Source organism: Ischnura elegans, chromosome 5 (genome assembly GCF_921293095.1).
Source record: "Ischnura elegans chromosome 5, ioIscEleg1.1, whole genome shotgun sequence".
Taxonomy (NCBI): domain Eukaryota; kingdom Metazoa; phylum Arthropoda; class Insecta; order Odonata; family Coenagrionidae; genus Ischnura; species Ischnura elegans.
This window is the reverse complement of record NC_060250.1, coordinates 112,054,158-112,077,227: the sequence shown is the minus strand read 5'-3', so window position 1 is coordinate 112,077,227 and position 23,070 is coordinate 112,054,158. Positions and strand designations below refer to the sequence as shown.

Below are 23,070 nucleotides of genomic sequence, written 5' to 3'. Positions count from 1 at the left end.
ATCATCCCTTAACTCGGAATGGGTGATCACTACAAAAGCCTGAAACATGGAAAATTCAATAAATAATCATAATTTCATTCATGAGACATCTTGCACACAGATGTCTCTGGAATTTAATTATGTAATTTATAATCACTTATAATCACCCGATACCTTACTCAAGTACAAGGTTTGTGGTGGTTCGCATGAAACGTATGAGAATATTAAAACTTTTCATTTCCAAGGAAATAATATGTAAAAAAATGTAACTTATAACGTGCTCAGCAACACTTCAATAAATTCCTGCAGTGAAATTCCTGGTAATAATATTTTCACGCTATGTATCACAATAATTTCTCTGTATACGTACACACTAGTTATGTTCCATTTTAAGTAATAATTGCGTAAAATTAACATCTGCCATTTTGTAATTACATGATGCCCAGAAACTGCTCAAAAGCTTATAACAGAAGTAGAAATAAAGAAAAATGTATCTTTTAATAATTGATACCTTCAAATTACAAAAACTATCGCTCTCTATGTTCGTCAATGTAAATGGGAAAAACCCACGCAGAGATGTTTACATGCCAGCGTTTCCACCCTTTTGCCGGAGACCTCATCAAGACTAACGACCTCGTCGCCTTAAACGAGCATAAAATTAATAATTTTTTCGATTCATTATCACGAAGATATGACTCACTTCAGTAGAATGCTCGTCGTTTCCGTACGTTTCCATTCTCAGGTTCGATGTTCAGGGAAATTTTTGAAGCAATAGGATATGAAAATTTACGATTTTAACAGGAAGAATGCTTAACTAACATCTTGCACAAAGACGTCTCATGAATGAAATCATGTAATTTATAATATCTTATAATCACACGATATCTTACTTACGTAGAAGGCTTGCAGTGGTTCATATGAAACTTTTGAGAATATTAAAACTTTTGATTTCCAAGGAAAGAATATATAAACAAAATGTAACTTACAACGTGCTCAAGGATAAAATTGGGTAATTCATTGTCATTTACGGATACCTAACTTCAAAAGAAATTTCGTATTTTCCGTAAAGAGGATAAATATGCATAGAATATATAATGGCCAGAGGTTTTTAAAATTTTCACGGGAAGAATATTGATTAAGTCCTAATTTCCACCCCCTCATAAAAAAAGAATGTGTTCACTTATCTTTAACCCCTCAACGCCGTCATGCGTACCCAGTACGCTTCTTGACCTACTGTATATAATATTTTTTCTCCGCCAGATACTGTATTTTAGATTTGCTCCATCTTTTGAAGAAATGCTTTCCCTCTCCAATAAAATATTCATAACGACTTTATGCCTTCAGGATTTTTTTAAAATTATTCGATGAAATTCCGTTTTAAACCAGCACATTGACAACTTCGGTCGAAAAACTCAACGCCTATAGTTATTCAAATCGCTCGAAAAATTATCATATAGTAGCGCACTACATTATGCAAGTTTACAAAATTTTTTAACGATACTGATCGTATATTATGAAAGATATAAATTATTAAATGATAGTATGCCAATAAGGTGAAGTCATCTTAATCTCAGCCGGCCGCTGGGATGGGATTTAAATAAATGCCCGCCGCGCTTTTGGGGTTAAGCATATCATGCATAAAAACAAATATCCGATATTTTCCGCACAGTGGATTAATGCGATGCGAACAGTTTGAAGTGTAAAAAAAAAAATTATTTTAATGTTAAAACGAATAATATTTAAAAATCATCTAACCTTCGCTTCCATATTTTTTTATTAGCGATTTGATTCATCCATTAAAAATTCGTATTTACGCTAGTTTTTCTTCGATAAGAGGTGAAAATTTTTAAGTAAAGGGACCTTCTATAAAAGGTGAAAATGTTAAGCAAACTTTTTACATTTCCACCATAATAATTAATTTTTATTTCAATAATAATGAAATCCATAAAATAAATCCTTTGAGATAAAAGGTGTTAAACAATTCAATTACGTGATCAATTCTCAAATTTGATGGCCGATGAGCCCACAATATCAATGAATATAAATTTATAACAACACTGAGGAAATAATAAAAATATAAATTAACAAATTGAAATTAAATTTTTATTATAGAACAGAGATTTAGAGAGGAGAAGATAAAAATACGAGATCACACAGTGAAATTGAATTTTTATTACAGAACAGAATTTATTGCGGAGATGATAAAAATACGGTTTCACACATAGAAATTTATTTTCTATTTCAGAACACAGTTTAATTGCGGAGGTGATAAAAATACAAATTCATGTTTAGAAATTGAATTTTTAATACATAAGAGTTTTAGTGAGGAGATGGTAAAAATACGAATCCACGCATAAAATTAAGTTTTTGTTAAAGAACACACATTTAGTTCCGAGAAAATAAAAACCCTAATTCATACTTAAAAATTTAATTTTTATTACCAAGCAGTTTTATTGCGTAGATGACAAATTTAAAAATTCGCGCATACAAATTGAATTTCTATTACAGATAATAGCTTTTGGTGCGAAGATGTAGAAACACGAATTTACACAGAATAATAGAATTTTTATTACATAACACAGTTATGTGCGAAGATGACAAAACCACGAAATGGCACATAAACATTGAATTTAAATTACAGAGCACAGTTTTATTGCAAAGATATTTAAAATACGAATTCACAAATAGAATTTTCATTTCTATTACAGAACTGTGTTATAGCGGAGGATATAAAAATACGAATTCACGCATTGAATTTGAATTTTTATTTTGGAACACAGTTGTATTGAGGAAATAATGAAAATAAAAATAAGCACTTAGAAATTTAATTTTCATTACAGAATAAAGTTTAGGTGTGATGGCGATAAAAATACGAACTCAAAAATATAAATTGAATTTTTATTACCGAAAAAGTTTTAGTGCATAGATGATTAAAATATGGATTCGCGCATAGATATTGAATATTTTTTTACAGAAAACAGTTTTATTGCGGATATAATAAAAGTACGAATTCACGCACAGAAATTGAATTTTTATTACAGAACACAGTATTAGTGCGGAGATGGTAAAACAAGTATAGACACATAGACATTTAATATTCATTACGGAGCACAGTTCCTGTGTGGAGATATTATAAACATGAATTCATACAAAAAAATTGAATTTTTATTACAGAACAGTTTTATTGCGGAGATGATAAAAAACGAATTCACACGCAGATTCTCATTTCTATTACAATTTTTTTTTAATAGCACAGTTTTATTGCGGAGATGATAAAAATACGAATCCAGAAAAAGAAAATTAATTTCTATTACAGAACATATATTTAGTGCGTAGGTAATAAAAATACAAATTCACATGAAGAAATTGATTATTTATTACAGAACACAGTTTTGGAGCGGAGATAAAAAATAAGAATTCAAACTTATAATTTGAATTTTTTATTCGGAAGAAAGTTTTAGTTAGAAGATATTAAGCATAAAAATTCGCACATTGAAATTTAATTTTTCAATTCAAAACTAAGTTATAGTGCGGAGGTGATAAAAATACAAATTCACACAGAGAAATTGAATTTTTATTACAGAGCTCAGTTTTAGTGCGAAGCTGAAAAAAATACGATTTCGATCATAAAAATTGAATTTTTACTGAAGAACACAGTTTTGGAGCGGAGATGATAAAATACGAATTCAAGCATAAGAATTGAATTTTTATTTTGGAACACCGTTTCAGTGAGAAAAAATAAAAATTTGCAAATAGAAATGTAATGCTTATTACAGAACAAAGTTATTGTGTGACGGTATTAAAAATACGAATTCAAACATAGAAATTGAATTTTTAATGCAGAACAAAGTTTTTGTGCGTAGATGATAAAAATATGAACTCGCGCATAGATATTTTTTAACAGAAAACAGTTTCATTGTGAAGATAATAAGAATACGAATTCACACTTAGAAAAATATTTTTATTACAGAACACTGTATATGTGCGGAGATGGTAAAAACACGTATTGACATAGAAATTTAATTTTCATTACGGAGCACAGTTCCCGTGTTGAGATATTAAAAACATGAATTCCTGCAAACATATTGAATTTCTATTACAAAGCACAATTTCATTGTGGAGATGATAATAATACGAATGCACACACAGAAATTTAATTTCTGTTACAGAACACCATTTTAAATCTGAGGTATTAAAAAAACAAATTCAATCGTAGAAATTGAATTTTTATTAAATAACACAGTTTTAGTGCGGAAGTGAAAAAAACACGAATTGACACATAGAAATAAAATTGTTATTCCAGAAAATAGTTTTATTGCAAAAATGATAAAAATACGAATCCACACAGAGAAAATAAATTTCCATTACAGAACATATATCTATTGCGTGGGTGAAAAAAATACGAATTCACGTTAAGAATTTGAATTTTAATAAGAGAGCATAGTTTTGTAGCGAAGATATAAAAATAAGAATTCAACTATATAAAATGAATTTTTTATTCGGAAGAAAGTGTTAGTTAAGAGATATTAAATATAAACATTCGCACGTTGACATTTAATTTTTTTAAATCAAAACTAAGTTATAATGCGGAAATGGTAAAAATACTAATTTTACACATAGAAATGGAATTTTTATTACATAAAAGAGTATTAGTGCGAAGATGGTAAAGGCACAAATTCACTCATAAAATTAAATTTTTATTACAGAACAGAGTTTTAGTGCGGATATGATAAAAACCCGAATTGACACATAGAAATTTAATTTTTATGACCAATAGATTTTTATTGCGTGGATGATAAAATTACAAGTTCGCACATACAAATTGAATTTTTATTACATAACATAGTTTTATTGCGGATATGATAAATAACGATTTGGAACAAACAAATTGAATTTTTATAACAGAAAACAATTTTAAGGTACATATGATAAAAATACATATTGACACATTGAAATTAACTTTTAGTGCGGAGATGATATAAATACGAATTCGCGAATATAAGTTGTATTCTTATTACGGAATACAGTTATATTGCGGAGATAATAAAAATACGAGTTCACACATAAAATTTGAATTTATATTACAGAACACAATTTTAATGCGTTGATGATAAAATCAAGAATCGACACATGGAAATTGAATTTATATTACTGAACACAGCATTAATGAGGAGATGAAAAAAAATGTAATAACAACTGGAATTTAAATATTCATTGCAGAAAACAGTTGCCCTGCGGAGATTATTAAAATACAAATTCACACAAACAAATTGAATTTTTATTACAGAACACAATTTTATTGCGGAAGTCATAAAAATACGAATTAATGCGTAGAAATTGAATTTTCTATTACATAACACAGTTTTATTACGTAGATGATAAAATTACAAATCCGCAAATTGAATTTTTATTACAGAACATAGTTTTAGCACGGATATGATAAAAATACGAAATCACACATATAAATTGAATTTTAATTACAGAACTCAGTTTTAGTGCGAAGGTGAAAAAAATACGATTTCGAACATTTGAATTTCTATTACGGAACACAGTTTTAGTGCGGAGATTACATAAACATGAATTGACACATAGAATTTAATTTCTACTATAGAACACTGTTTTATAGCAGAGGATATAAAAATACGAATTCACAATTTTGAAATTGAATTTTATTGCAGAATACAGTTGTGGAGCGGAGATGATAAAAATACGAATTCCCGCATAGAATTTTTAAAATATTTATTTTAGAACACGGCATTAGTCAGGAGATAATAAAAATCATAAATCCTACGTCGAATCTTTTAAAACAGGAAAAAGTTTTAATGCGAAGGTGATAAAATTCGTATTCACACATAGAAATTAAATTTTCATCACATGGCACAGTTCCCGTGTGGGGATATTAAAAATACGAATTCATACAATACAAATTGAATTTTTATTACAGAACATAGTTTTAGCTCGGATATGATTAAAATACGATTTCACACATATAAATTGATTTTTAATTACAGAACTCAGTTTTAGTGCGAAGCTGAAAATAAGACGAGTTCGAACATAGAAATTGAATTTTTATAACAGAACACAGTATTAATGCAGAGATGGTAAAAACACGTATTGACATAGAAATTTAATTTTCATTACGGAGCACAGTTCCCGTGTTGAGATATTAAAAACATGAATTCCTGCAAACATATTGAATTTTTATTACAGAGCACATTTTCACTGCGGTGATGATTAAAATACGAATTCACACACTGAAATTTAATTTCTATTACAGAGCATCGTTTTAAATCTGAGGCATAAAAAAAACAAATTCAATCTTAGATATTCAATTTTATTAAATAGCTCAATTTCATTGCGAAGATGACAAGAAATCGAATTTACACAAAGAAATTAAATTGGTATTCCAGAACACAGTTTTATTGCGGAGATGATAAAAATACGATTCCAGAAAGAGAAAATTAATTTCTATTACAGAACATATTTTAGTGCGTAGGTGATAAAAATACAAATTCACAATAAGATATTGATTTTTTATTACACAACACAGTTTTGGAGCGGAGATTAAAAAAAAAAGAATTCAAACATATAATTTGAATTTTTTATTCGGAAGAAGGTTTTAGTTAGAAGATAATAAGCATAAAAATTCGCACATTGAAATTTAATTTTTCAATTCAAAACTAAGTTATAGTGCGGAGGTGATAAAAATACGAATTCACGCAGAGAAATAGAATTTTTAATACATAAAACAGTTTTAGTGCGAAGATGGTAAAGGCACGAATTCACACATAAATTTAAATTTTTATTACAGAGCACAGTTTTAGTGCGGATATGATAAAATCACGAATTGACACATGGAAACTTAATTGTTATTACAAAAAACAGTTTTATATCGTAGATGACAAAATTTACAAAATCGCACATACAAATTGAATTTTTATACAGATAACAGTTTTAGTGCGAAGATGATAGAAATACGAATTTACACAGAGAAATCGAATTTTTTTTACAGAACACAGTTTTAGCTCGGATATGATTATAAAACGAAATCACATATTTAAATTGAGTTTTAATTACAGAGCTCGGTTTTAGTGCGATGCTGAAAAAAATATGAATTCGATCATAGAAATTGAATTTTTATTGCAGAACACAGTTTTTGAGCGGAGATGATAAAATACGAATTCAAGCATAAGAATTGAATTTTTATTTTGGAACACCGTTTCAGTGAGAAAAAATAAAAATTTGCAAATAGAAATGTAATGCTTATTACAGAACAAAGTTATTGTGTGACGGTATTAAAAATACGAATTCAAACATATAAAATTGAATTTTTAATGCAGAACAAAGTTTTTGTGCGTAGATGATAAAAATATGAATTCGCGCATAGAAAGGGAATTTTTTAACAGAAAACAGTTTTATTGCGGAGATAATAAAAATACGAATTCACATCACACATAGAAATTGATTTTTATTACAGAACACTTTATTAGTGCGGAGATGGTAAAAACACGTATTGACATAGAAATTTAATTTTCATTACGGAGCACAGTTCCTGTGTTGAGATATTAAAAACATGAATTCCTGCAAACATATTGAATTTTTATTACAGAGCACATTTTCACTGCGGTGATGATTAAAATACGAATTCACACACTGAAATTTAATTTCTATTACAGAGCATCGTTTTAAATCTGAGGCATTAAAAAAACAAATTCAATCGTAGAAATTGAATTTTTATTAAATAACACAGTTTTAGTGCGGAGATGAAATAAACACGAATTGACACATAGAATTAAATTATTATTCCAGAAAATAGTTTTATTGCAAAAATGATAAAAATACGAATCCACACAGAGAAAATAAATTTCCATTACAGAACATATATCTATTGCGTGGGTGAAAAAAATACGAATTCACGTTAAGAATTTGAATTTTAATAAGAGAGCATAGTTTTGTAGCGAAGATATAAAAATAAGAATTCAACTATATAAAATGAATTTTTTATTCGGAAGAAAGTGTTAGTTAAGAGATATTAAATATAAACATTCGCACGTTGACATTTAATTTTTTTAAATCAAAACTAAGTTATAATGCGGAAGTGGTAAAAATACCAATTTTACACATAGAAATTGAATTTTTATCACATAAAAGAGTGTTAGTGCGAAGATGGTACAGACACAAATTCACTCATAAATTTAAATTTTTATTGCAGATCAGAGTTTTAGTGCGGATATGATAAAAACCCTAATTGACACATAGAAATTTAATTTTTATAACCAATAGATTTTTATTGCGTAGATGATAAAATTACAAGTTCGCACATACAAATTGAATTTTTATTACAGAACATAGTTTTATTGCGGATATGATAAATAACGATTTCAAACAAACAAATTGAATTTTTATTACAGAACACAGTTTTATTGCAGAGACGATATAAATACGAATTGACACATAAAAATTGAATTTTTATTACAGAACACAATTTTAGTGCGGAGAATATAAAAACACGAATTCACACATAGAAATTTAATTTTTAGCATTGAACAGTTTTATATCGTATATGAGAAATTTACAAATTCACACATGAATTGAATTTTTATATCAAATAATAGTTTTAGTGCGAAGATTATAGAAACTAGAATTTACACAGAAAATCGATTTTTTTTTACGGAACACATTTTTACTGCAGAGGTGATAAAAATATGGACTCGCACTTAGAAACTGAATTTTTATTACAGAACTCAGTTCTCTTGCGGAGATAATAAAATTACAAATCCACACATAGAAATTTATTTTTTTATGCAGAAAACATTGTTAGTGCGGAGATGATAAAAACACGAATTGACACACAGAAATTTCATTTTCATTAGAGAGCACAGTTTCCGTGTGGAAATGATAAAAATACGAAATCACACATACAAATTAAATTTTTATTACAGAACACAGTATTATTGCGGAGATGAATAAGATACGAATTCACACATAGAAATGAAATTTCTATTAAAAATTTTTGGTGTCGCCTCAATCCCCAAACGAAACGTTGTCGCCTCAATCTCCATACGGTATGGCAAACACACTTTTCGTAAACCCCTGAGCATTATTAGTGTAACCAAGCCGTCATCTGCAAGTTTCCCCATACTTGCTAACTTATTTGTTAGCTCCATGATGGAGGTAATGTACTCCTGAACGTTACCGTTATACTTCGTTAACCTTGCATCTAGCAAAGCATCCCATAAATTCATCCACCGCGTCGTTGTCTTTCCCTCGAACAGATCTTCCGGCGACTTCCAAGTTTCATTTGCCGTTGTGGTATTTTGCACGTATGGATAGAGGTATTTATCCACATGAAGGCAAATTAAGGACCAAGCATTAGTGTCCTTTTCCTTCACCGTTGCGTCAGCATCCGTAGTTAGGGGAGTCGTGGCGTAAGTGACAGCTTCTCTCTGATTAAAATGAGCTGCATACTTAACTTCCGGTTCATATATTCGTCCTTTTATTTCAGTTTCTCCACCAAAGTGGCTAAACGCGAACTATTAGTCGCCGACATAGTTAAACTGAAACATTCGCACCGATTAAAAAAAACTTTACCACGAGACAAAAAATATTACTATTTCTAACCGTATCTCTCTACGTTTCAATTTATCCAGGCATTTCGAAACGTTCTGGGCCCATAACCTGTTGGGATGTTTCATATAATGCCATAATGAGAGAGATAATCTTGGATTCGCATTATGCGTAACAACACGTTTATTGACACAACAGCCATTACTCAAGCACAGAACCAGAAGGTCAAAAAAAAAGCCATTCTCTGAAATCAAAAGAGGAACAAATAAAACCATTGAGAAAATCACACCTTGGCGGCAGTTTAAATTCACAACACTTTTATTTATTATCAATAACGTTTTAGTTTCAACCAATTTATCAGTGAGATGTTTTTTCAATTTTCCGCAAAAGGGAACAAAAAATTTTAATACCCTCATGATTTTAAATTTTTATATCTACTAAAGTAAGACAGAATGAAAGTTCACTATGAAAAAAAACGCAAATGTATACATTAGTAGTTTTTGAAACACTTTTTTCGTGATAAATGAAATAAAAATATCTTCTTGCTGAAAAGTTTTTTCTACCCATGCAAACAAAACACGCATTACAAGTTACTACCGTAGTAAGATTTCTTTAATTGCTGATCAAACACGAAATTCCACTACGGGATCATGGTAGTGGACAGAAAATTCTTTAACATATGGCCTGAGGGAAAAAATTCAATATAACTCGATACATGGATTAAAAAAATTTTCAACTGAATTAAATTTTCTTTGGTTCATAATAACTAACACCTTATTTTTAATGAACGTCTTAAAGGTATGAATTTTTTTAAGTTTTCGCGCATCGAAAAAATTGTTCATCCTCACGCCTTCCTCATCCTCACCCAAAGCACGGATAAATAAGAAATTTCTTGTAAAATAAAATAAATATCTTTTATTTATGATCAATCATGAAATTCATTTTCGACCATGTTATCGGTCAGAAGTTATTTCAACATTCCGCCATAAGGGAATAAAAAATTTTAATATCCTCACGATTTTAACTTTGCATATGTTCTGAAGTTTGAGAGATTGAAACTCCATTATGAAAAACATGCAAATGTTATACGTTAGGAATTTTTAAAAACACATTTCTCGTCATTTATAAAATATAAATATCTTCTCAATGAAAAGTTTTAATTCTAATGCAACCGAAAGGATTTATGGACACAAATTTATTACCAAAGTAAGATTATTTTATTATTGATTAATAACGAAATTTCACTTTGAATGATGTTATTGGTCAGAAGATTATGAAACATATGTCCTCTGAAAAAAAATTCAATACCCACTGGCTTAAAATTTTCCAATTCTAATAATTCAAATCATGGGTTAAAAAATTTATGAACTGATGTAAAATTTCTTTAGTTCACAAAATATAACACACCTTTATTATTCAATGTGCTATAAGTTTGAAGTTTATTTAGCTTTCGCTCACCGAAAAAACATTGTGATATACTCTCGCCTTTTTTTTTTAAATCAATATGATTAATGCTACTGACAAACACTAATTTTCTAGAGAAATAAAATATCTTTTATTTATGATCAATCACGAAATTGTCATATCCTCACGCCTTTATTTTTTCAATTCAAATGGTCAAGGCACCGATAAACATGAATTTTTTAGTGAAATAAAATATTCTTTTATTTATGGTTAATTATGTCGTATATTGAATTTTTTTCCACAGTACATATGTTAAAAAATCTTCTGTCCACTACATTCCAAAAGTGGAAATTCGTAGTTGATCAGCAATAAAAAATCTTACTTCGGTAGTAATTCGTTGTACATTCGTGTTTCGGTTACATGAGAATTTAAAACTTTTCAGCAAGAGGATTTATCACGAATACATTGTTTCAAAACTCTCCTTATGGATAAAATTTTCATTTTTTTTAATAATATTAATTTTTTTTAATGATTGTTTCTTACTTCAGCAGATATGATGATTTTTTTCGATGAGGGAAATATTAAAAAACTTCGTATCTTTAAAACTTTCAATAATGAAATAATGTAACTTGTTATCTGTTTATTTGTATAATGTCGTGTTTATCCATACTTTGAACGTATGAATTGAAAACTTAAAATCGTGTGGATATCACAATTTATTTTTTAATGAGAAAAATGTTTTTTTAAACTTCTTACCCATTACACGTTCAATAATATCTTTTTAATTTTGTTATAAACCAAAGAATTGTTACTTCAGTTGAAAATTTCTTCTTATCCATGATGTTAGTTATTAGATTTGGAAAATTCTGAGCGTGAGTACATTGATTTTTTTCACAGTACATAACTCTATTTAAAGTCTTCTGTACACTCCCATGATCCCATAGAGGAATTTCGTAGTTGATGAGCAAAAGAGACATCTTACTAGGGTAGTAATTTGTTGTACATCCATGTTTCAGTTTTCTGAGAATTATACAATCACGGAATTGTGTATCCTGTGCATTGATGAACACGAATTTTCTAGAGATATAAAATGTCTTTTATTTATGACCGGTCATGAAATTGTGATATCCTATTGTGATATTTATATTTCTAATTGTGATATTTATACCTATTTCTATTTGCGATATTTATATTTCATTTATCGGAAAAATTTTTGTTTCATAAACTACAAATGTATAACATTTGCGTTTTTTTCATAGTGAGCTTTCATTCTGTCTTGCTTCAGTAGATATAATTTTTTTAAATCGTGAGGATATTGCACATATTTATTCCCTAATGACGCAATGTTGAAAAAACATGGATAAAAAAATTTAAACTACTGACCGATAACATTGTCGATAGTGAAATTTCGTGATGATGATAAATAAAAGACATTTAATTTCAGTAGAATTTTCGTGTTTATCCTTGTTTTGAATTTATTTTTTTTATTTTGTATATTGTATTTATATACTGTATTTTGAATTTTTTTCACAGGAACTACGTTAAAAAATCTTCTGACCACTAACAAGATCCAAAGTGGAATTTCGTAGTACATCAGGATTAAAAGAAATCTTACTTCGGTTTTTATTTTGCATGCATCAGTGTTTCTGTTGTATCAGATTTTAAAACTTTTCCGTGAGAAGATATATTTATTTTATAAATCATGAAAAAGGTGTTTTAAAAAACTCCTGACAAATAAAATTTGGGTTTTTACATTATGAACTTACACTCTGCCCTACTTCAGTAGATATGACAATCAAAAATTGTGATGATTTAAAAAAGTTTTTTTTTTTCTTTTTGCAGAATATTAAAAAACGTCTGAGCGAAAGCAGTGTCGATATTAAAATTGGTTATTGTGCATAAATATATGGCATTTTATTACGCTATAACTTTCGTGTTTATCTAATCTTTCAATATATAAATTGAAATAATAAAGGAGTGAGGATATCACAATTTTTTTTAGATGAGAGAAAGCTAAAAAACTTAGCGTCAGTACATCACGCATACATATATAATAATAAAGATGTGTTATTAATTATGATCTAAAGAAGTTTTACTTTAGTTAAAAATTTGTTTTTATCCATGATTTGAACTATTAGTCATGGAAAATTTTAAGCGTGTGGATATTGAATTTTTTTTTGGAGGACATATGTAAAAAAAATCTACCGACGAATAACATAATTCATAGTAAAAGTGAGAAGGTCAATAAAAGAAATCTTACTTTGGTAGTAATTATCTATGCATCCGAGTTTTGGTTTTATGAGAATTGAAAACTTTTTATTAATTCGATATTTATATTTCATGTATCACGGAAAATGTCTCAAAAAACTCCTAACTTAAAAAATATGCATTTTTTTAATAATGAACTATCATATTGTCTTATATCAGTAGATATGAAAATTTAAAACCATGAGGATATTAAAATTTTTTATCCCTTATGAGATTTCTAATACTTTATAATAAACAATGTGTACTGTGATTAACTATCACAAAATATTACACAACTTATCACAAAATATACGGATCTAAATTCAGTAGTGGTTTGCGATGTGTCCATGCATTGCTTCTATCTGTAGTAATATATTTTATGCATGAGATTATTGGAATGTGTGATTTCCACAGAATGAAGATCGAAAAAAACTTCTTAACTTATAAAGTGCACATCAATATAATTTTGTGATTTATTGTAATTTTATGAGATCTTATGTTAAAAAAACTTCTGAAGACATATTTGTAACGAAAATGCCTTCAGTGCCTGCTTCAAACTTGTAACTTTTTTCAGTCATACGCTCACAATCAAAGTTATATACATCAAGGGTGAAATACTTTCCGATCATGGAAAGCGCGAATACTATGTAATAGCTAAATAATTACTGAAGTAGATAGTGGAATGAAAATTAGAATAAGTTCTTATATATAAGTAGTTCTTACTATTCTATATAAGTAGCTTATATAGAATAGTAACTTATGACCGCTCATCAATGAAATTTTTTAAATAATAATCTCTGCAAAAATACATTGCTGCAGCATAAATATCCTTAGTTTTTGTGTGGCGATCCTACATGAGGTGAAATTTTTTATGAGTGAAATTAGTAAATTTTTCCATAGGAAGAATGTTTGATCAGCCTATATTATATAATGTGTTCATAACAACAGAATATTTTGGTTTAAAATCATTTGTTTAGATTTTACTTAAGTACAAATTTCATATGTTTTCACGCGGTGGTGAAAATTTTGAAGAGCAATGTTTTTAGCTTCATTTCTCGATGCAACACTCAACTCTGTAATATGTTTTTTTCAGCTGGGACGAAGAAAATAACAGTGTTTCCATCTGCGTTGGATTGCCCACTCACCTGTCTATACACGTACTGCATGACGGAATATTACCTGAGGGGAGAAGCTCGCATTTCCCTGCTTCATATTTCCTGATGGGCGTGGCAGTCAGGTGAGCCAATTACCAATCAGCAGAAGACCTTAGTGAAATATTGTAAAACTGGCTCATGAATGACTGTGAATTCACATTTATTTCCATGAGAAAAATGTTCCATGAATGAGGAAAATAGAAAATATGTCCGGAAATTGAACATAATAAAAAGTATAGGCTTTTATGCACTCTACTATGCATTTTGGTTTCTCCAAGAGAGTGCAAACGCATCTAGAACACTCTAGAGAATTGTTACTCATATAAAATCATTCAATTCCTTCCAATGCGTTATTGTGCATGAAATATGAGTTACGTACACTACAGTTATTTTAACATTGTTGAACTTTCAAAATATTTATGTTGCTCCCCGAAATAGAGCTAAAATGATGAAAATCTGATGACAATCTACACTCATTGTTGTGTGATTTAGTACCAGGAGTTCATCACAAGCTAGACTTCTCATTTCAGCGCAAGGGGTTAATCAAACTAGTGTATACCTTTCCTCAACATTTCCCCATGAGTTTGAGTTTACCTTATTTTAGTTTATGGTGGTTATTTCCAGTAGAAATTTTTTAATCAAAATAAATTCTCCACCTACCTGACCATCTCTTTTAGTGTATCATTTTTACCAATTTTGGGTGGTTTTATTTCACTCAATATTACCATACAAAAATAAGGAAATACCCTTCCCAAGCTTGATAATCTAAATCAAATGCAATTATTTGTGATTTCGCTTTACTGAATATTTTTAATCATAATCATTTTTTCCCTTTCTGGCCATAATTCCATAACCTTACCGTTTTTGAGTTTTTTGTGTTTCTTCCTTCTTGCATATTTTAAAAAAATATCAGTTTCTACAATTCCAATATCAATAGTATTTGACCAAGTGTTGTGTCCTAACATTTTGCCATTTTTGGGTGTTTTATCCTCCCAGAATACTTTCTATCAAAATCATTTTCCCTCCCTTTCTAGCCACTATTCCAAGTATTTTTTTTAAACCATACGAGTTTCAACATTTTCTTAACATTTCTCCATGTGTTTTAACTTGAAATTTTTAAATTTTAGTTATTTATTTCTGTTTTAATATTTCCTATCAATTTTCTACCTTCTTTACCATATTTCCATGTTTTGCTGGTTCCACATCACTGAATATTTTCAGTCTAATTACGTTTACTACCCTTCCTGGCTATTTTTCCTATTCTGGTTGTTCTTTGCACTACAAATTTACAAATCAAAATGAGATTTCTACCCTTCGCAATCATTTCACCATGTCAGAAGCCTTTTCATTTCTCCACTAATTTCTGGGTGGTTTTTCCTTCCTGAGCATTATGAATTATAGCCAACTATCTAAATTTTCAGAGCTAACTTGCTTAATAATTATAAAATTAAAAATACTAAGCAATTATATTTAATAATTACATACATGGAGCAAGCCAAAATCGATTCAATTGATTCAGTTTAATCACAGCTAATTTTCCAGCCTATCCAACTCTGCCCTATTTCCACCCGGTCATATTCCAATGAAATATTAGTTTACATTGTCTTTTTCTGCCCAATAGTTATTCAAGCTGGATAGTGTGCAGTAGTTGTAGACATTTTTTCCACAGTCTGTGGTTGAAGTTCAGAAGTACAAATATGACTATTTAATATTTGTATTCATATAGGCAACCCTTGGTTGAAATAAGAAATTAATTACAGGTTTGAAAGTAGCAGTATGTACCTGAAATTAGAAAATCACTCCACGATTGCTGATGACATCATTCTCACGTCTTCAGTCACATTCACTGGAATACCAAGTGCAGAGGAAAGAAGTCAGAAGAGGTAAGTGTTACCTTAGGTTCATTATGAAATGCTGTCATAGTATAAATACAAGTGATTGACATGGCCATAGAGATTATATTACTATAGGAGGCTCCACTTGGGAGCAGTTTCCGCTGTGAAACCAGGCCCCGCACATTAAATCGCACTCCAACTTTAGTCACTAGTGGCGTAATCATTGGTTGGTGTCAATATATTTGGTTTTGAATTCCCTTCAGAACTCCATGTAAATATCCATAGTTCAGTGGCTCGAGTATTCCACAAACCCCCATTTTTGGGCCGGCTCGTGAGGAAAAAAAACGAACACTTTATAGGTGCGCTCTAATATAGGAACTCGTGCTTTGTTGCTAAAGCAATAAATTTACATTTGCATGATTAATTAGGTTAAACAATGTTTGAAATATTGGTTTTTAGTTTCAATGCTTACAACTCTGGAGAAATAAACGATTAGAATTTATGGAAAATGGAATGCGGTTTACATTAAAATTTGGAGGATTCGTGTAAGCCATGCAGCCCCATTTTTTCACCAGCATTTCTGGAAAAAAGGTGCGAAGCTTCTATGGGTAAATATGATATGTGGTGAGACCAAAAGTCACTGAACATTTTTGGGAGTTTTCAGTTGCATATATACTAATAATTTGTTGTCGATTCATATACATTGGAGAGCCATTCATTCCCTTTGAAAAGCAAAAAATATTTGTTTGCATTAGTCAAAAGCTTAAGTCACTATTTTTTGCTACCAAAATGGCAGTAAGTACCTATTATGTCTTTGCCCACACAGGTGTCTCTTTGCAAAATCCTCCTGATTTTTTTTATATTTAAAATTTTTTGCCCTAGCAGTTGCAGTAGTGTTCATATTGCCTGATTTTTTTTAAATCTGCATCTGAGACCCTGATATCTATTCACAATTTTGCTGCAAGGATAAATTTGATTCTAAAGAAAAGTCATAATCAGCCCACAGAGTCATATCTCAGCAGTCGGAGTCATTATATTAGACTCTCTCTCCAGAGCTCTAAAGTTGTGTTTATTTTCGAAAATTTTTAGGGGATTTCTCATGCATGCCTACCTATAAAGACAGCCATAACTAAGATAGGTAGTTTTGTGAATATTTATAAAATGATAAATTGTCAATTTAAGCAGTGTGCAAACAAAATTAAAGGCTTATTTAATGAGATGTATAGGTTTTGTGATGGGTGCAAGCTGAAAACATATTACCAGTACAGGCAACCCACACACGACTCATTCATCCCCTGAAGCAAATTCCTGGCTTTTGATTGAGTGTGACTAATATGATGCTAGTTTGAGTAAATTTGCAAAATTTCCTTCCTGATTGCCTTCAGTAGTCTTCCAAATCATGCTCATACAATAATTGTATTAGAATGTATACTTATGCATAGGAGAAAGTCAGTCACAATGAGACATGGGCCTCTTTGAGACAGTGAGCACATTTAGCTATGGAGTTTTGTGACAGGTGTTATTATCCTTTGGGAATAGCATAAAACTCATTATTAACCATGCTTCCACTTTGCATATGGCTGCCATCATTCAATTGCAGATTGATGTACTTTCATTATTTTTATTAGTGCCAATTACTGTCAATTACCACTTGGGTAAGATTTTTCATTTTTATTTTAGATAGAAGAGGAAGATATTGGAGGATATTTGATTAAAGAGCATTTAAGAGTATTTCAAATGTGACATTTCAATATATCGATGGCCTAGTTCTAACAACACGTATCTCAAATTCGGCCAGTTTGAGACAGGTATCTAAACAAAGTGTAATAGGATTTAAAAAATAAAATACAAGCAAAAACCAACTCTTTGTTTGAAAATGAATGCTTCTTTTTCAGTTTTATGAACTTTTGGTTTTTGATTTCAGTCTAAAATATTGATTGTTTTTTTGCTCTCTTGAAAATTTGCTATTTTGGAGATGCGTGTTGTTAGAACTTAGCCAATGATATGTATTTACATTAACTTTATCACTCTTGAAACAAGTTGTATGATCAAATCAATATTAGGCTGTACATTGGGACACAATGAGACAGATTTCAGGTGTCTCAATGAGGCCCATGGAGTTTTTCTGTATTTGAAATTCAAAACTTAAAGATAAAAGCTAATAAATAAAATTTAAAAAATTGCTAAACTTGAAAAATTCTTAGTGCCGACAAAATTTATAGGAGTTGTAAGTAACTAATAAATCTACCTGAAAATTTGCTAAAATTGATCGGTTTCTTAAAGGTACTTTTACACCATCCTGACAAACCAATAACCAATAATCAAGTTGCACTTTTTGTTGGAATTGTAATTGCAAGCATGGTAAGGTTAAGACTGACTTCAAAGAAATGAAGAATACAATAGAAATAAATGAATGTTATTTTTATTTTCCTCTTATCTTAGATGTTTCATTGATTAGACTTTTTGATGTAATGATTTTGCTAAAACCTTCACCTAAAGGTAATACAGTGAGGCTCCATTCCTTTTATAAGTTTTCTGTTAACTATATATTGATAACTTATAGCTAAAGTATTATAACCTTATTGCTAGTATTTTAAATGTGAAAAGAGGTTTATTTGTGAAATAAACTTCCTTTATAAGTAAAATTTACATTACATAGCTATCAGATTGTATTATTCTTGTGTTAATTAACATGTCTCTTTATAGCCTGACATTGGGCCACATTGAGATGCTTGCAAGTATGTATTTAAAAAAATAACTTTAGAGCCATTCAAATGTACATTGCATCATCATAAGCAGAGGATAAATTGTAGAAAACGGTAAATTTATCAGCTGACAAGATAGTAATACATTATATCATTTGAAAGAAATATGAAAAATGATTAAGTGATTTTTATGTCATTGTGGCCCACTCTCCCCTGCATTTTCAGTTAGGTGTATTCTTCCGTGTGAATGAGGCATTTCTGAAAAATAATTATCTTTGCAATATCTGTTTTATTGACATATTCAAGAGTATTTCTCCTCTTCTTCAGGTTTTGGGTGGAAAAGAAGAAGTCCTGGTTCAGCTCTATTGAAGTCTCAAAACTGAGTAACTCATCATTAGCAATTGTGACGTCGTCAATATTGCTGATAGCATTTCTGCTTTACCATTTTGCCACAAGAGGCTGTAACAGAATGATCTGAACCAAATGTGGGATATAAAGTTGAGAAATGGGAATGACATCTGGAATAAAATGTTAATTTTCTTGTAAAGATGTAATTTTTTCATCCAAATTGAGTTATTGTAAATTATCCAATTTGCAAACTTCCTCATTCTTATGATATTAATTTTTATGACTTGTACTTTACTTTTTGTTTCCTTATGTATCTCAAGGAAGTTTGCTTTTAATGGTGTACTGGACATAATATCCTGGGTGGGAAGGAATACAAAATTAGTTAATCAATACCAATTCAATTATGTGAAACCGAGGTTTCCAGAGATGTATTTAAGTTAAAACTTACTACATATTTAAAAGTTAGTTTAATGGGCTGCCATGAACTTTTTAAATGATGAATTGTGTTAGTGCTGCATTATTGCATTCATTTGATTCAGTCTTGACTAAACAGAATCGCCTGTTCTGTTTTTTTTGTTTAATTAACTCGCCAGAATCGTGAAATATATGGAGTATGATATTTTACATTTCTTAACTTGGATATGTTCAGCATTGGGTACTTAAAGTAGCATTCAGTTTTAATTATTGAAGAAATGGATCAAGAGTACATTTCTAGCATAATTTAGCCCTACAGTCATTAAAATTATTTTTAAAAGAAGTATTTTAAAACATTATTTATGTCTTTGTTACCTGTATCTTTTTTTCAATTCCAGAAGCTTTCATTTGTATGTATCGGAATTTGGCTAGTGATTATTAACTTGTGTCATGTGTTAACTACACCTATGAGTTCATCTGAACTGACAAAACAATCTAATTGAAGGTACTTTGTCTCGTGCTGTGGTATCAAGAAATTCACTTCTGTAGTTTGATGTCAGTTGTGGAATTTCTGATCTCAGCTTGTCTGTTGATTTTTTCATGAACCAAGTTTCTATATACATTATAGCATAATAATGGAAAAGCTTAGATGTTGATATTTCATGATGTAGATATGGTATCTTTCAGATGGTTTGAATACTATTCCTCCACTCTCCAAATATTATTATTATTCAGTTTTGTAGCTAAGGTTTGCTCACTTTACTTCAATTCGTAGGAAATAATTTTAAGTATCTTTGACAAATTTTACAAAATATCGGTGAAAGTGATAAAAAATTTGTAGTTAGCACCAAAAAAAGTTTATTTGTAATCATACCTTTCGCCAAAAATCCTATACACATGATTTACCTGGCACAAATTTTGATTGGCACACTTAAAATTGACTCAGCCTCTAATGGACCCAGTTAATGTTAATTAATACTAGCTTTATGTTTTGGTTTTTCTATCTTTTTAGTGGAGATATTAAGAGAATTGTATTCAACATGTCTGCTACTTTATATTTTGTGAAAAAAACTTAATGCTGTTGTGCAGTTATTATTCATCAAACTATCTATAATGTAGAAAAATATTACTTTATTGTGAGCACTTTATGTGGTAGTTGGTCATTTATAATTTTATTTTATTTACAGTACCTATGGTTTAATATTTTGGTATTTCATTTGCGACTTCACCTTTTTTTCATTTAAGAGCTTGATACGTAACTTTGAACAAATGAGAGAATGAGTATGTTTGCCCAATAAAACTTATGCGGCCAGTGAAGGTCTTTACATATCATCTGTACAGGAATGTGGAATTTGAATAAGTTGTTAATAATGTGTGTCTTGTATTGAATATATGAGTATTTTCATTTATAGTGAATAATTTTCCAAAAAAAAAGAAAATTTGTCTCACAGTGTGTAAACAAGAAATTCAAGTCCATGGTTTGATGTGTGTGTTGGCATTTTCACAGTTAGCTTGTCAACCCTCTGTTGGTTTTATCACATACGATGTTCATAGCTTAATACTGAAAGAGGTTAAATTTTTATTATTCTGTGAGAAATTCTTGTGACTATGAAAACACTCTATAGCCAAAATATGCATTGCTATCTATGAAAGCAGTAAATACTACCTATTTATTTATCATTTGAAATTAAAAATTGTTTTTTATAAAATATTGAATTTAACATTTTCAAGTGATTATTGATGCTACGAACAAATGATCATGAAAATCGGCAATGATGAAATTTTCTATCATGAAGTGGAGTTGGCATCAATAAATACTGAACATAATTTGAATAAAATCCAGTTCTTCTATCCTGAGAGGCAATTTATTAAAGAAATATTCAAACACAAGGATTTACTGTGAAACCTTGATAAGAAGTTCCCAAAAAGAAATTTTCCCATCTTATAAGTTTGATTTTCAAGTCCCAAATTGAAGCCCATAAGTTGTTCGCTAATTTTTCCTCAATAATGAGTGCCTGCTAATAACATTTTTCCTGGCTAAGAATTCTTAATTGACAGTACCTGAATGATATATTTCTATTACACTCTAAAGAAGTATTGGAAGATTTTTACATAAATATTGATTTCAGCTAGTCTAATATATTTGAAAGTTGATAGCAGTTCTATATTCGATTGGTATAGAAAGTGGCCAAAATTTCTTTTTCAGATCATTTCATATTGTGACAACTTTTTTGATTTTGCACTCAAATTGACTGTTTCTGGTGCACCACTGAATGTTTGAAAGAAGTGAATCATTTTCTCTTGGTTTAGGAAAAAGCTTATCAAACCACTCAACCTGAATTGCTTCTTCACGTTCAGCTTTGTTTAAATGAAATGAATTTTTGATTACTTCTGAAAATTTCACGTAACAGATAATATCCCATAAAATTTTACCTTCTTTCCCTCACAAGAAGTTTTCTGCCTAAGAAGTTTACAAACTTTAGTCCCTTGAAAAACATCTAAATATTCAGGACTAAACAGCATAAAAGCAGTGACTGTACTGAATATTTGATTACACTATCTGGATGAATGTGTTCTTTGTGATTTTTTAATATATTTCAGTTCTGAATGAAAAGAGAGAATATCTCATTCACCTGGACAATAATTATTTAAGTTCATTGGCGGATTTTGGGAGAGCACAGGGCAACGCCATCTAAGGTATAAGGCAGTAACTTCACCGTGATATCATCATGCGGCAACCAATATCGCCCCCAGAGGCATTGGTCGATAATTGGGGACAAAGACACTTCAGAGGCAAATCGTCTACAATATTGGATTATGTTCATTGGGTTCAAGGAAACTGTCATTCAAAAAGAACAATTGCAGTATAATATGCTAAAACTTTTAATACCAGTCCATCGGCAATCAAAATGCCCCTTCGCTTCCATATTATAAGTGCTTGCATACAACTCAAAAAACTAGCTTTTGAAATATATTCTGGTAGAAGTTCATTCAGGAGGGAGGTGTGTTATGTATTAAATAATTTTGTGAGTCAACGGTGATACATATTACAACATCCAGATGACCAAAAGCTAGCCAGATATGTATTGAGTACATACTACCACCAAATGTTGATGTGCAAGATGTTATTCTGGATTGATATTCAGTATTTACTCACTCCATTCTCTCTATCCTAGAATGAGCAAAATACCTTAATATGAATGACTAAATTAGCATTGGATGTAGACCTTACAAAATAAAAAGTTATAACTCTGATTAGTAATCGAGATTGAAACTTCATCATATCTCAGAAGGAATTGCACAATAGGGTGGTTTCCTTCATCAAAGAAAACGAAAGGCATTGATTGCGATTCGTTACCCACCATTAGTGTATTCATAATATACAAATTATTTTGTTTTAGAAATACCGGGTTAGAC

The 23,070-nt window shown here is 29.9% G+C and overlaps 1 protein-coding gene across 1 annotated transcript in view; it reads left to right on the top strand.

Moving 5' to 3' along the window:
* Positions 1-21,480, top strand: part of LOC124159418 (tectonic-1-like) — a 719,378-nt gene extending 697,898 nt beyond the window's left edge. The window contains exons 7-9 of the mRNA XM_046535221.1: positions 14,291-14,434; positions 16,112-16,234; positions 19,219-21,480. Coding sequence (XP_046391177.1) covers positions 14,291-14,434; positions 16,112-16,234; positions 19,219-19,369 — 418 coding nt within the window. The 3' untranslated portion in view covers positions 19,370-21,480. The remainder of the gene's footprint in view (positions 1-14,290; positions 14,435-16,111; positions 16,235-19,218) is intronic.
* Positions 21,481-23,070: the final 1,590 nt, after the last annotated feature.